Genomic DNA, 15,301 nt, shown 5'->3' with positions numbered 1-15,301 from the left:
TTCCTCTGAGGAATGGTGCTGAGCTCTTGGGAATGAAACAAAAGAGGGTGAGACAAAACAATGGATCTTCTACTGCAAGGGGGTTGCACACCATGCAGGTACCAAACAAGTGTCACTATTCCAATTTCAACGTTTACCTAGGGAACCAAGCATCGGGGTCTAGCGTCTTAGCGTAGTCTAGGCTAGAGTCTGGGTCAAGTTCAGTCTATCTAATACAAGTTAAATCAAAGTCAAAGTCCCATCACTCCACCGCCTCCTCGTCCTCAACACTCTTGTAATCCTCGTCGTCCCGCAACCTGTCAATCGCCTTGCGCACCTCTTCGGACCAGTCGCTCATGCCCACGATGGCCCACTCCAGCACTCCGACCAGCGACAAGGCCACACACTGGCCCATCCACAAGCCGGCCAGCCCCCACCCGTTGAAGGCGAGGTAGATGCCTCCCGGCAGCGCGCCCCCGTAGTAGCTCAGGCAGTTGACCAGGGCGCCGACCCACTGCCTGCCCATGCCCCTGAGCGCACCGCCGCAGCTGCCGTTGAGCCCGTCGGCGATCTGGAACAGGGCCACGTACGGCACGACGTCGGCCACGAGCGCGACGACGCGCTCGTCGTCGTTGAAGAGCGCCCCGACCCTGTGTCGAGCCGCCATCAACACCACGAGCAGCGTCGTGCCGAAGACGACGGACAGCACCGCGGCCGAGTGCGCGGACCTCCGGGCGCCCCGGACGTCGCCCGCCCCCAGCAGGTTGCCCAGCCTCGCCGACTCAGCCACCCCGAGCCCGAACGGGATGGTGTTGATGATCTGGTCCGCCGTCATGATGACCGACTGCGCCGCGAGCGGCAGCTTGCCCAGCCTCCCGGCCGCCAGCGCCACCACCTCAAACGCCCACCACTCGGTGCCGACGTGCACGACGCCCAGCGCGGCCAGGCGCGCAAAGGGCCCGACGTTGGCGGCCGCGCGCCGCAGGTCGAACCCTCCCCAGCACTCGCCGCCCCGGACCAGGGCGGCGTAGGCGACGAGGAACAGAAACGACAGCCAGTAGGAGATGCCCGTGGCGATCGGGGCGCCGTCCAGCCCCATGCCGAGCCTGTAGATGAGGAGGTAGTTGAGCAGCGCGTTGAGCGGCGACGTCAGCAGGAGCGCGTAGGTGCCGGGGCGGTAGACGGCCTGCGCCTGCAGGAACTTCTTCATGCACTCGAACCAGACGTAGCCGAGCCCGCCCGGGGCCAGGAGCCTCAGGAACCGGGCGCTCAGCACGCAAATCTCCTCGGGCTGGCCCAGCGCCCGGAACACGTCCTCCGCGAACCACCACACCACCACCACCACCGCGTAGAACCCCGTCAGCACCAGGAACCCGCGCTGCAGGAGCAGGCCCAGGCTGGTCTTGTCCCTGGACCGCGTGAAGGCCGACGACCCGAGCGTGTCGAGGGCGCTGGTGCCGCCGAGCGCGATCAGCCACGCCGTCGCCATGGCGAACATGTAGGCGAACGCCGCCGCCGACAGCGCCTCGGGCGAGAGCCGGCCCACGATGAGCACCGAGACCGTCTGCAGGCTGTTCTGCAGCATGTAGGCCAGCATGACGGGGATCGACGCCTTGGTCAGGAGCCATATCTCCTGCACCCACGCTGCGTACTCGGGCCGGCGGCCGTGCTGTCGTGGGAGCAGGGCCGTGGTCTCGACGGCGACCTCCTCGTGCGCCGTTGTCGACCCGGAGGAAGTCGATGGCGGCATCTTCACGGTTGGCGTCGACACAATGATGGTGAGAGGCAAAAGATCAAGACAAGAATCAGCAAGTGCAATCAATCCCTTGGCCCCCTTTTTCTTTCCAGCTGATGTTGGGATTTTGATTTCTGGAAGGCTGGAAGACGTTGTTGAAAATCTTCCTTTCAAAGTTTCTTTTTTTTTTTTTTTTTTCTCTTTTGCTTTTTCGATTTAGTGCAACGCACGGCAACCAACTGGAGCTAAAGCACCCCTTGGGGTCCGGTCTTTGTCCGCCGAGATTACCAGATTCCTCTTCGTCCAGTCTTGGGACGATATCTCTGACGCCGCGCGCTTACACATGGGGGGGATTTGACGCATGCATTTCCAACTGTCATTACTCTGAATCACTAACAAGACTAGTCTGGCTCTAGCCGGTGGACCGACGAATGATAACCAGACGATAGGGAATTTGATGCACGGCGGGAGACGAGAAAAAAAAAAAAAAAAAGTTCGAGAACCCTAAATCCCGCGCATGCATGTCGTCATGCTCCAGACCTTTGGGCGGTTTCTTTGGTCAAGATGCTCCATGTGAAAAAAAAAAAAAAAAAAGTTCGAGAACCCTAAATCCCGCGCATGCATGTCGTCATGCTCCAGACCTTTGGGCGGTTTCTTTGGTCAAGATGCTCCATGTGGAGGCGCACTTTCACCAAAGAAACAAAAAAAAAAAAAAGATTACAATGGTCCATCCAGCCCCATGAGCAAACCACCAATGGCGTGCAGTTTCTTTCCGAGGAGCACTTGCAGCTTGCAGGGAAAAAAAAAACCACACTGCCCTTCTGGTCCCCCCCGGAGTGGGTTTCCCCTCGAATGTGGTTTTTTTTGCGATAAGAAAACAGACGGAGATGCATGGACCTGACGTCCCACCCGAAGTTCCGCTCGGCGAGTGCGGGCGGGGGGGTGGAAAAAAAGAATCCGGGATCGGACGACACGGGTTCCATGGTGACATCGGCGAACAAAAACTTGGAGGAATGCAACATGTGGGATCCGACAGGCCAATGGAAACCTCCTGATAGCGCATATCCGAGCTTGCAAGTGCAGCCGACAAAGATATTGAAGGGTCTTTGAAGCTTGATGAAGGTCGTCTTTTGCAAGTCATCCTATCAAATTGTTCCAATGGACGGCACGATGCCGACTCCGACATCGCAAAGGGGATGAAAAATACACCAGACTAGATGGGTGATGATGTATTATGTATGTATGTATTATGTATGTATGTATGTATGGATGTATAGATGTTATAGATGTATAGACCTGCCCGGGGACCTTGGCTAAAAAGGGTACAAACATCACGTTCGCTCTCCTCCATCTCTCCTCCGATTTCGACCTTTTGGAAAGCAGTTTATAGGCTGTTTTCAATTCTTCATACAAAATAATAATGCACGCGACCATACTTGCCCTCGGCTGGGCAGCCACCGCCGCAGCTCGCGCAGACTCTGCCAGTCTCTCAGTCGGCGTGACCATGGTTCACGCTTCGCTCCTCGCCCTGGGCTGGGCCGCGCTCGCCAGCGCTCACGATACTCAGAAGCAGGTTCCCTTGGCTGGCCCCCTCGAGTCGGTCTGGTACAACACGTTGCCTGGAGATGGAGGAACTCAGGTCCGTGCATCTTTTTTGAGAGAATGAAGAATTCAGAACGTGCAAACTATGTTTTTTTTTTTTTTTTTTTTCTTTTTGCTGACCTCTGCCACTGGTAAACAGGCCGACTCCGTGTTCAGCGGCATCACGACTTTCGGCCGCTTGCCGTACCAGCCGTGCTTGAAAGACTCGAGCGTCAACTACGACATTGCTTTCATTGGTAGGACGTGGATGAAATGGCGCATGTTTATGCTGCAGCGCGGGAAGTTGGATGGCTGACACGACATTGCAATCAAGGCGCTCCGTTCGACACTGGTACTTCGTATCGCCCTGGTGCTCGCTTCGGTCCATCAGGCATCCGTCAGGGCTCTCGACGTCTCAACCTCTAGTAAGCAGAATCGAATCAATCGAATACACGTTTCTTGTCAATCAAAGTCATACTGACCAAGTGCAGCGGCGGGTACAACGTTCCCTTGGATGTCAACCCCTTTAACAGCTGGGCAAGGGTCCTGGACTGCGGTGACATTCCCGTAACATCGTAGGCGATAACCCAGAACACATTTCCAAACAAAACTTTTCCAAGGTGCTTACGATTTCCATCTCACCTCCCATAGATACGACAACACCTGGGCCCTTCGCCAGATCGAAGAAGGACACCATCAGATCCTCAGCCGCGCCCCGGCTACCAATGCAAACAAGGCCGGCCCGGCCCTGCGCTCCAAGACCCTGCCCAGGGTCATCACGCTCGGAGGAGACCACACCATCACGCTGCCCCTGCTGCGGTCCATCAACAGGGCTTACGGCCCCGTGTCCGTCATTCACTTTGACAGCCATCTCGACACCTGTTAGTCTGCTTTTTGGGAGGGTGTCCCTGCCAGTGTCACGCCTCCCGAATACTTCTCTCACTCAACTGAAATTGAGCAAAACTAACTTTCTTTTTTCGTTCCACCCACAAAAAAGGGAAACCCAAGGTCTTCGGCGGCTCGCCCTCGGAGGTGGCGTCCATCAACCACGGCACCTACTTCTACCACGCGTCGATGGAGGGCCTGCTGCACAACGACACCAACATCCACGCCGGCATCCGCACGACGCTGAGCGGGCCGTCCGACTACGCCAACGACGGCTACTGCGGCTTCGAGATCGTCGAGGCGCGCGAGATCGACACCATCGGCACCGCCGGCATCATCAAGCGCATCGTCGAGAGGGTCGGCACCAAGAACCCCGTCTACCTGTCCATCGACATCGACACGCTCGACCCGGCCTTTGCCCCGGCCACCGGCACGCCCGAGACGGGTGGCTGGTCGACCAGGGAGCTGAGGACCATCCTGAGGGGTTTGGAGGATCTGAACTTGATTGCTGCGGATATTGTCGAGGTTGCGGTGAGTCGTTTTTTTGTTCTTTTTGACTATTTGTCGTATCCTGCAAGCATTTACGCGATACGTAAAAAGAGAGAAAAAAAAAAAAAAAAAAAAAAGATGAGCTGACGGTTTTTCGACAATGACGCCAAGCCCGCCTACGACACCAACGCCGAGCACACCACCATGGCCGCGGCCGATGTGCTGTACGAGGTCATGAGCATGATGGTCAAGAAGGGCCCGCTCAGCAACATGATTGAGGAGGAGGCCATTGGTGACTTGTAAACCACCAAGGGAGGGCCTTGTCGAGGCATCCTTGAGTGCTTAGCGTAAGGATTGCCGTTGTGCGTCTAGTCGGTTTGACAATGTCATGTCTTGAAATCCTGAGGGATGCCGACAAACGTTGGTCGAGGCGGGTGTAAATAGTGACGGGCAAATAAATCCCCAATACATGCAGAATATTTCGGTCGCCTTTTATGCGTTCCAAGATGCATTTGTCAGATGCTTCGCGTTTTGATTGGTCAGACGAGTTTTGACGTATGCCCAGGATCATTTGGGGGCTAAATTCCAACGTCAAAAGCCAAGACCAGGGCCGCTTATTAGTTAGCGGCTGCTGGTAGTGGTGGTGCGGGACCGTGGCTTTTGCGGACCAAAAGTGCCGTTCCTGATCGATCTGCACTCGGCCAAGGCGACCATTTGCATTTAACCCCGATTACGAGGGGATAATGCCGAGCATCCCCAGTCGGTTCGGCTGCGGCGGCGAATCGCTTCCAAAACACCAACTGCGGACTCGATGATTTTCGTAAACAAGCCATTTGGGTAGCTGCCAAGCTGGACACCAGCGGTGTAAATGGTGATATTGAACGGCCAAAAGCACACGAGTTGACCCCTCAATGATCGACACTCAGAATATTACTGTTACTTTATAAAATCTTCCACATGGAGAAACTAATGCAGAATCAATCCGCTCTTTGCCGTTTGCCCGCAGCCAAAGTTCCAAAAGAAAATGACACCGCTGGACGAAATTGGTCAGGCTTTCCCATGCATATGTGGACATTTTGACAGGACTCGTATAGTGCTCTGGTATACATGGACTGTGTAAGCTTACATGTGGGATGATCAGAAGGGAGGGGGGCCGTAGATCATGGTCAAAGGTTCCTCTCTATTGCTTTCCTCAATTACTCGGCGCATAGTTATGACGCGGATTCATACCAACGAGAGAAAATCCTACGACAAATGCTTCGGGAATTAACATTTTGTGAAGAAAGTGCAGAATTTGAAATTTCCATGGTTAGGCAATGGACGGGATTCGAATATAAAAAGGCCACGATCCTGATACCTTATCGAGCAACAAACTCAGCTACTTTCTCATCATCAGCCTCTTTCGATCCCATACAACCTAGCAAATCTAAACCCATCAAATCCAAACAAAATCCATAAAAACCATCTTGATAATTCATACATACACACACCACCCAAAAAAAAAAAATGCACGCCAGCACCATCATCACCCTCGCCCTCGCCACCCTGGCCAGCAGCGCCGCTGTGACCAACAGCGCACCCGGCACCATTGAGGCCCGGTTCGACGCCGGCGCCGGCCTCGAGGCCCGCTCCGAGCTCGCCCGCCGCGCCTGCAACTGCGGCTCGGCCTTTAGCTGCTCCGGCGGCGTCTCCAGCTGCTGCTCCAGCACCGGCGGCTACGGCATGTGCAACAGCGACACCAACAGGTGCGTGTGCGGCACCTCGTGCAACCCGCTGCAGTGCTCCCAGAGGCCTTGAGACTCTTGTGTTTGAGAGATTTTAGGGTGAGAGGAGTGGAGGTTTTGAGATAAATGACAAAAAAAAAAGAGTCTGAGGGATGGGGAAATGGAGGGTTGGATTGGGGTGGTTTTGTTTGTGGACATTCTTTTTCTTTTTTTTTTTCTTGGTTGCAATGACCCTTGCTGGGTTGATGCAGTCCATTGTGTTTGTTTTTGAACTTGGCACAACTCGTCCTTCTCTTGATTGAACCAATAAAATACATTTTGACATCCCTGAAATAAACACTATGTCGGGGTGTCTCAAAAGTGAGGATTCGTCTACAAAATCCATTCTCTCCGACGTCAAAATCTAATATAGATCATCAGACTTGGGAGCCTCGACACTTGGCCAGATAGTCCCAGGGTTATGGCTTGCATGGACTGGGTAATTGGTGCACAAAGCAATCAAAAAGACTAAGTGAATAATTTCAGATTTCCAACGACTCTAGAGAGTCATGCGAAAGTGTTTACAAGCGTTTCTGTAAAATGAAAAATAAAAAGCGGAATAACAACACCCTGGATTTAATTGGCTGCCGCTTCGTCAAAAGAAATCGATAGTACAAATCCCTTGACTCCTTGAGACTCTAATCTTGAATATGCAATTATCAGAGTCTCGTGGAGAGTACCGAGTAAATTCTTTTATTGCCAAATCAAAACAGCCTTTTCTAATGTTTTGGCTCCCATTTTCACTTCTGCCATGAGCATGACTTTAGAGCGACATATTTTATTGAGTCTCGAGGTTAACACTGCCGTGAACACCGAGGCTGGACGTCAATGTTAGGGTTTCGCTCAATCCAGATATTGTCCAAGGCTTCCATCATTCCATGTCATGTTTGCAACATGTTTTTCTACAGGGTCTAGACAGTCTTGGTTAGACTCAATGAGCGGGCCACCAGGTTCCCTTTGGGTCCACAGCAGAGGGAATTTCCGGTTACTGCCGAGAATGCGGGCAAACTGATCTCTTCTGTCAGTGCAATGGAAGCTCCGTTCGCGATGCCAAGGCCAAATACCGATATTGGCATTACCAAGGGGGAGATGTTCTATGAAAGGAAAAGTAGTCGCGTTGCACTCTCTGGTTCATATCATGGATGAGCGCCACCAAGCGGGTCTTGTCAGGCACTTTGTAGCTCAACCTCATCTTGCTGTTTTTTTGGCACTTCACAAGCTCAAGGTACAGATAACTAGTTGTCCTGGTGGGGGAAGCAATCGGATGACGGGGTTACTTGATACGATCTGTCGGTAAACCGGAGTGCAACGGCGCAAGTGGATTGCGTACTTTGCAGAGGTAGCATTCAATGGCACAGTCGTAACGACATTAGCCAAATCCACTTGGTGACCCGGACATCTCCGTAGTTTTTGGCACATGTTTTCCAGATCTAGGGTTATCTATAGATGCTGCGAACTTTTTGTTATTTCTTCTCGGTGTAACAAGCGAAAACAGGGGTCGTGGCGTTGCGGTCACGTTGCACAAGGAACCACATCTCGGAATGTGCGTGGTTCTATATCAGAGTTTACGTTGGATCTCAAGGCGAACATGATCGCGCAATTTATTTCACAGTTCACTACAGTAGTCAGACTTTTCTTGAGTCTCTTTGAAAAAAATTATGTTGTTCAAGATTCGAATGTCTGAAAAGTCGTGAAGCTGCCGCCGCCGAGATCACTACCAAACAAAACTCGATACTCAAAAAACATGGAAATGTGCTTCCACGGGCAAAGGAAAAGGGAAAAAAAAAAAATCAATTACTCGAGCAACGCGGAGAAACTCACTCAACATGCTTAAATGCGAAAATCATCAAACCCGGCCATGATCAGCGTGAGTGCAAAGGATCAGCCAGTAATGTTCGGGACTGGATTCCGAGCGGCGCGTCATTGGTTCGTGCGCCCTCCAGGTTACTGTACAGAGCACTTCCTGGACGCAATGTGGGGTCGGCACACAAGGTTCCCATGGCATGTCAAAGGACTCACGATCCGAGGTCAGCAATCGTTGTGATAGGGTATTTTTCTGCGTACGTTTGTGGTCCTTGCAGTTTTGTCGCGCAACTTTGACTGCCGCGCAAGTAGTCTGATGGGGAGAGGACTATCTACCGAGTGGTGGAGTGAGTCCATGCGTTGAATTATCATTCAGACTGGTCTATGGTCTAGTTGTGCGAATTGCTGCCTCCTTTCGACGCCGTTTTATCGACACTCGGGCCGTCGCTAAAGATGTCGACGAGTAGCGCGACGGGTTTTCCACTTCCCTTCTGTTGCCGACATGCTGAATGGCTGATGTTTGTGCTAGCGCGTCTGTTTTCGTGTATGGCCACGCGGCACGGCTACGGTAAATGGCGAGGCTATGCGGGGAGTTTCCTCCTGCAGTACCACCCCAACATTTTTGACCTTCCGGTCTTGGTTCCGGTCGTATCTCTTCTTTGGGAGGCTAATAAAGGGTCAGCTACGCATCACGAGCACTGGCAAGGTGCCAATTTGATCCATTGGAGTGGTTTGTCCAATAGCGTGTGGCTATCATTTCCGTGTTGGGCTCCTCACTGACTCTTGCTCGACCCTTTCAGGTGCTGAAAATTGCCTGGTTTCAACAGGGTTCCCATGGCATGATTGATGTGTCATGCGCAAATGCTCCGGAAGCATCCTTTTTTTTTTTTTCACGTGGTTGCAGAAGATCAGCGACATCGTTGACAATTCCGGCGAACTTGCTGATCACCCTGCCGAAAAGAGTAGGTAGGTAGATATAATCTTGTACCGATAGAGGCCAGGAACAGCTTAGTTGAACTGGCCGTCATGTACCCATCCGACGGTAAAAGACGTGGCGAAAGATGAATGCGACAATCCCGGCAATGCGTAGCGTTTCACGATGCGGAGTCGGGATTGTGTCTTGTGTCTTGTCAGCGGCAAAAGTCCGGGAGCAAAGTTTTCTTAAAATTGTTCGAAGCTTGGTGAGCGATCGCCCATGAAGCGCACAGAGGCTTTTTTTTTTCTTTTTTTTTTTCCGAAACAAACCATACGACGCGATCTTAACAAAAAATGATGTGCAAACTCTCAGCTTAAGGTTAACGGATTTAGCAGAGTGCAGATCATGCATAGGCAACCATAACGTCACATGCGCCTCCTTTGTTCCAGCATGATCCCCGCATGGCCAGTTTTTTCGCAGCATTAAGTCGTATGTGTAACCGACAGCGGTGGCGAACTTATGCGAAATTTGGAGGCGGCTTCTTTTTTTGTTGGCTTGGAATGTATGGGACCCCGAAAGATGTGGTTTTGTATATGGAGATGGTTATAGCAACAATCGACCAAACTACCGTTGATTTTTCCCAGTCCAGTTAGCTTTCATGGTCTTGATGGATGCATAAAAACTCTTTCCTGTATTTGACACCTCGCTTAGGTTTGCGGGGTAAGGCTCATGGGATCCGATCCATTCTGCTTGCTATTTTTGTGAGGCTCAAGCAGATAAATAAATAAACATAAAAAGAAATGTTGACGTTTTTGAAACTCGACTGCCCTTTGGGTCTAGACTGGTGGGAATCACCAAGACTCTCCTGAACTCTGGTCCACGACCTCCTCCGGCAATTCTCCCAGATTGACGAACTTGGCGACCTCATGTCTGGATTCGACGGTCGGACGAAATGCAAAATTGTAACTCCAAGACCCGGTATCCATAACCAATGCTTCGGGGGTGGTTGACGATATTGGTTTGGGCGCCCCTCCCCAGACCCCCCCTCGGCTGTTGGTGGATACCGTGGAGACTTGGTTTACTGGTTTACCCCTGACGCCCGACGCGGACCAGATTGAACACAGGCTCCCAACGAGAGGATGTGTGGGTGATTTCGCAAAGTCCACACCGGCACTACGTGTGCAACTCGGGATGGTACAGTATCATGGTGATTTGACCGTCCTGCCCTCTCTGCGACGTGGTAGTTCTGGTCGACGGCCTACCGAGCTGTTTGGATATTTAACAGGCCGTATCGCCACCTGGAGTGGTGCATCTCAGAGGTCTTTTTTTTTTTTTTTTTTTCCTCACCCTCGTCGCCTCCCAGACTGGACAAGCATCTTGCATACCTTTTATCTTTCTCTCTCTCTCTCACGACGCTCACGCATTAATCTTTTCTTTTTTCTCAACACACACCATAACCTTTTTCAAAATGAAGTCCTTCGCAACCTTTGGCCTCCTTGCCCTCGCGCACTTGGCACTCGGCGCGCCCGTCGGGATGGACGGCAGCAACGCCGCGGGCACGCAGGCGCTGGACCGGCGCGCGGTGGTGGACCACGACAGCCTGTCCCCGCTGGCGCAGACGGTGCAGGCAGGGGCGGTCGGGGAGGCCATCGCGCGCTTCAGCCCCAAGCTCCGCATCGCGAGCGGCTGCGAGCCGTACACGGCGGTGGACGCCAACGGCAACGTCAGCGGGGGCGTCAAGCCCGGCGGGCGCGACCGGACCAACTGCGGCGACCCGTACCGCGGGCAGACGTACGCGCGCGCGGGCACGGTGCAGGGCAAGTTCTGTATCATGTACTCGTGGTACATGCCCAAGGACCAGCCGCGGTCCGACACCATCGGCGCGCACAGGCACGACTGGGAGAACGTCGTCGTCTGCACCGACGCCGCCATGCAGACCGTCACCAACGGCGCCGCCTCGGGCCACGGCAAGTACAAAAAGACCACCAGCGTGCCCCTCGACGGCACAAACGTCAAGGTCGAGTACTTTACAAACTTCCCCACCAACCACGAGCTCCAGTTCACCGACGACACCAGGGGCTTCACCAAGCCCATCATGGACTGGGATGCCATGCCCCAGGCCATGAGGGACGCCCTCAACACCGCCGACTTTGGCGCCGCCAGCGTGCCCTTTAAGGACTCGTCCTTTATGAGCAATCTCAACAATGCCCAGTAGTATGGGTGTTTGTGTGTCTGTGTATATATATATATATATATATATATATGTGTGTGTGTGTATATATGTGTCTGTGTTTAAGCGTGGAAGCGTCTTCGGGAGGAACAGTTGTTTAATCTTGTTTTGCTTTTTTTTTTTTTTTTTTTTTTTTTTTTTGGCTTGATTGTCCGCCTTTTTCTTATACCCTTGCTTTTTTATTTTTTTTCTTGTTGATTTTCTGCGCATTAGCACACGTATATAGGACGAATATTCAGGGCATGTTACATTTAAAAACATGAGTCTGGTGCAGTGAATTCACAGTCATAATATAGACAGAGCAGCTGTCTATACCCCCTGCTTGTCCATCGCCAAGGGACCCAAATATTCTGAGCTCAAGGTATTTATTTATTGTCTATTGACGAATTCAAAAGGAAAGACTTGTTCAATTCGAGAAGCCGGGCCCTAGCTTCTCGAACGCCACGAGAAAAGGGGAGAAAAGAAAAACTCCAACATCCCGATACAAAAGTTGGAAGAGGGTTCATGAGGATGCGCACTAATGGCAACCCACGGCAAGGGGTTTCCGTTCCGTGTTCCTCTTTGTCAGCCGCAGCAAAACTTGCAGCACCTTTTGGTACATCCAAGTGATGTTTCTTTTTTTCGGTTCCCACGGCTCGCCCTTCCCCTCTACTCGGCATCAGGGACCCCGGCCTCGCGGGCGGTGATCTCCATGCCCTCCTCGTTGTAAAAGGCGTTGGGCTCCTCGCACTCCTCGTCGGCGCTGGCCTCGGTGCCGTCGCTGCGGACCTTAACCAGCGAGCGGCCCTCGAGCCACCGGCCGGACCCACGGCCGGACCAGGCGAGGCAGAAAGTGCCGGCGTTGGCCGTGCTAAAGGTCAGCGAGTTGCCGGTGCAGTCGCTGTTGGTCCAGGCTTGGCCACGGCTGTATTTGTTGTTTGTGGTAAAGTAGGGTGAGAAAGTCAGTTTCAATCTTTTTTTTTGTTTTGTTTCCCTCGGAATGCCAGGAAATTGCGAGTCCGGGGAAGAAAGAGACTACTTACCTGTTGGCGGGCAGCGTGAAGCGCACCGACGTGGAGGCGCCGAAGCGGCAGCATGAGCCGGCCGCGATGCCGTTGCAGCACCGAAGGGTGCCGCCGCAGCTGGACCCGGTGGCACCGCAGACGTCGGCGGCCTGGGCAACGGCGGCCAGGGTTGCCGTGAGGAAGACGGTGAGCTGCATCTTGAAAAGATTGGCTGTCTGAGCTGAGGGGGGAAGAGGCGACTGCGGTTGATTGCTGGAGTATTGAGAGCTGATCAAAAGGGCTGCTGGGGCTGCTGGAGAAGTAGGGGTTGACCTTCTCTCATCAGGTCGAGGTGCTGTCCTTATATAGCCTCCACGCCAGGGATGCTGTTGGCTTCAGCTAAAGGTGTTTTTTTTTTTTTTTGCCATTAGATGTCCAAGTCTCACTCAACTCCCTGATCTGGGACATTGGACATCCATAGCACCGCCTAGCAAGTCTGGATTGCTACACGATGCTCCTCGGTTACAATCCACCCTAGCCCACAACTATTGTCAGGTCGGCAGGCTGTCCGCCCGACTCCGTGGATAACATGACGAAAATCTTTTGTTGAAAAAAAAAGGAAAAAAAAAAAAAAAAAAAAAAAACTCCAAAAGCTACTGCGCCTCAACCCTGCTTCTCATGATTACCGGGCGTGTTGCTATGTTACATTACATGGTAAATCACATCTGTCAGACTGCGTGTGCTGTTTGCAACAGCTGCAATAATTACACTTTGACTCTAGGTATATTGTGACGTCCACTGAAATTTGCAATGCCAAGGCTGCTTGTAATTGTGGGCAAATTGATTGATGACTGCATGACGATTGTTCTAGCCCTCTGACGCCGGCCTCGACCAACGAGACAGCCATCACAGCCCTTCAGGTCCGGGGTAAGAACCTTGAAACATAAAATCATTGGTCGGTACATTGTAACATGATGATTCTCGTCCTCCTATCCCAGTCTCACACCGCCCGCCCAGCACGGCAGTTCAACAGAGTTCAACAGCCCAGGTCTAGACCCCGCGCCACGGCCTGCGTCTATCTCAGTAATGCCATCTCTTGGCACATTTGCGCGTCAGAACCCGCGTCCGGATAAAGAAAAGCCCCCGTTCTTCGTGGCAGCTGAAGTTGGGATCGCTTAGACGTATCCAAAACATCCAAAATTGTAAATGAAATTGATTGATTATGCCCAGCCTTTTGAATGTTTGGCTGGTCAACGCAGCGTAGCACTGCTGACCGGCCGAGTTTCCCCGTTTCCCAATATGGTCATGTACGCAGCCCTGACTTATACAGTCCCAATCAGTCCGATGGGGGTATATTCGATCAATTTCCGGCGTGTCTAAGCCCCAGATTGGTTAATGGTGTTGCATTCGAATCTTTTTACGGGATATGGTACGGTGTGGTACGGACCTAACATCGAATCACTTTGTTTCCCAGCCAAGTTCCTGTCAGATGGTCACTGTCATTAAAAATTCCAGTCATGATTTTATCTTGAATCCTTCTCGAAATGCCAGATCTATACAGCTTGCAATGCTCCCTGGCTAGCTCCAAACCATTCACAAAGCAATGACATCAGGCCATCAATCTATTTCCTGAACGTTCCGATAAGCCTCCGCTTTTGGGGTCCATTCCTGACCATACGTCTCGTCACACGATGGCCTACATAGGCAGGTTTTCTCGCTCTTCTGTATAAGTAACTTATCATGGCTCCTATAGCCTTGGCGAGCCCATACTATGCGGTCAGCTTTCATACGACTTCAGCCCCAAGTGTACAGATGCCCGCTCTTTTCATGTCTGTGACCATAGCAACCGTTATTGAGTTATGCATAGAGCAGAGGCGGAAAATGTCAAGATTCCACCTAGTCATGGTAGCTTGGCATGTTTTATTTGGGAGTTATGAAAGGGAGAGAAGATTGGCTCAACAAACACTAATCACATGCTTCACTTGATTCTAAAAAAAAGACATTTACAGCCATGTCCGGCAAGTCTGACCATGCACCTCACTCAAAAATCAAACAGCAATATGAGCCTCCTTCTTGCCGTCTCTCGTACAGAGTCTCGAGCTTGTAATGAGGCTAGGAGTACAAATATAACATGATTATAGAGTCTAGCGCATATTTACTGCCAGCGCGAAGTAGAGCACAAGCTGTCAACACTGACGCAGCAAGGTCTGCCAAGCCGTTCTTCGTACTTTTTCTTTCCCTCTGAGTTTCATTTTTAAGCAGCGCATGCCGCATGAACTGCGACACTATTCAACAATCACTACTTACTTGTGCTGTTGTGCACACATCTCCTCACCCGCACCCTCACCCCACCTGACTTTGCCATGTACAGACTTCAGCATTACGGCCTTGAAGGCGGCCCCCAGGTCACCTCCTACCAGTTACAAGGACGGGATAGTGGCGCCATGTTCCGTCAACAGCACAAAGGTGCGCTCGCTGGCCTTGCTGTAAGATGCTTACTGATCTACGTGACAGACCCGCTGGCTGAGCCGTCGTCATGTCCAACCGACCAAAAGGTTGGAACTCGTTCATGGGTTCAACCCCTATTCAACCTGGGCGCTACATACCACTCACAAGATGCGACGTCGTTGGAGTCATTCAAAAAAAAGCTCCGAGTGGCGATCAGGAGGAACGCACAAGGTAAACTTTGAAAAGCACCGGGCGAGCTGGCGGTCAGACTGGTGTTAGGTTGATAGGTGAAGAGGAACCGTGCAAAGTTGCTGCCGCGCCTGGCAGATCTCCGTCCGCTTTCAGGCTCAACCGGAGGAAAGCTGATGGCACTGTAAGATGGATACCCACGGATCCGGGATAAATGACTTGTGATGCCACCGGGTCCGCCACCGCCATCTTCGCATCTCCGAGCAGCCTAAAAGACATCGCGCGCACCGCTTCTCTTTA

At 52.2% G+C, this 15,301-nt stretch overlaps 6 protein-coding genes across 6 annotated transcripts; 3 read left to right on the top strand and 3 right to left on the bottom strand.

Annotated features, from left to right (window-relative positions):
* Positions 1-241: 241 nt before the first annotated feature.
* Positions 242-1,729, bottom strand: PpBr36_07804 (uncharacterized protein; the record flags this gene model as incomplete). Its single annotated transcript, XM_029894939.1, has 1 exon — positions 242-1,729. One exon carries the CDS (start codon positions 1,727-1,729, stop codon positions 242-244), a length of 1,488 nt encoding a protein of 495 aa, XP_029748488.1.
* Positions 1,730-3,134: 1,405 nt separating this feature from the next.
* PpBr36_07803 (uncharacterized protein) lies at positions 3,135-4,972 on the top strand (the record flags this gene model as incomplete). Its single annotated transcript, XM_029894938.1, has 7 exons — positions 3,135-3,353; positions 3,456-3,552; positions 3,630-3,720; positions 3,787-3,870; positions 3,947-4,176; positions 4,293-4,711; positions 4,841-4,972. The coding sequence occupies 7 exons, from the start codon at positions 3,135-3,137 to the stop codon at positions 4,970-4,972; spliced, it is 1,272 nt and encodes a 423-aa protein (XP_029748489.1).
* Positions 4,973-5,893: 921 nt separating this feature from the next.
* PpBr36_07801 (uncharacterized protein) lies at positions 5,894-6,649 on the bottom strand (the record flags this gene model as incomplete). The annotated part of the gene is made up of 3 exons (XM_029894936.1): positions 5,894-5,914; positions 6,182-6,442; positions 6,626-6,649. The coding sequence occupies 3 exons, from the start codon at positions 6,647-6,649 to the stop codon at positions 5,894-5,896; spliced, it is 306 nt and encodes a 101-aa protein (XP_029748491.1).
* PpBr36_07802 (uncharacterized protein) lies at positions 6,176-6,466 on the top strand (the record flags this gene model as incomplete). The annotated part of the gene is made up of 1 exon (XM_029894937.1): positions 6,176-6,466. One exon carries the CDS (start codon positions 6,176-6,178, stop codon positions 6,464-6,466), a length of 291 nt encoding a protein of 96 aa, XP_029748490.1.
* Positions 6,650-10,619: 3,970 nt separating the features above from the next.
* On the top strand, positions 10,620-11,366 carry PpBr36_07800 (uncharacterized protein; the record flags this gene model as incomplete). Its single annotated transcript, XM_029894935.1, has 1 exon — positions 10,620-11,366. One exon carries the CDS (start codon positions 10,620-10,622, stop codon positions 11,364-11,366), a length of 747 nt encoding a protein of 248 aa, XP_029748492.1.
* Positions 11,367-12,029: 663 nt separating this feature from the next.
* Positions 12,030-12,582, bottom strand: PpBr36_07799 (uncharacterized protein; the record flags this gene model as incomplete). Its single annotated transcript, XM_029894934.1, has 2 exons — positions 12,030-12,285; positions 12,404-12,582. 2 exons carry the CDS (start codon positions 12,580-12,582, stop codon positions 12,030-12,032), a joined length of 435 nt encoding a protein of 144 aa, XP_029748451.1.
* Positions 12,583-15,301: the final 2,719 nt, after the last annotated feature.

The sequence above is a fragment of the Pyricularia pennisetigena genome, chromosome 1, assembly GCF_004337985.1.
Source record: "Pyricularia pennisetigena strain Br36 chromosome 1, whole genome shotgun sequence".
Classification (NCBI taxonomy): domain Eukaryota; kingdom Fungi; phylum Ascomycota; class Sordariomycetes; order Magnaporthales; family Pyriculariaceae; genus Pyricularia; species Pyricularia pennisetigena.
Note: the sequence above shows the minus strand (reverse complement) of the source record. Positions and strands in the feature narration are given on the sequence as shown.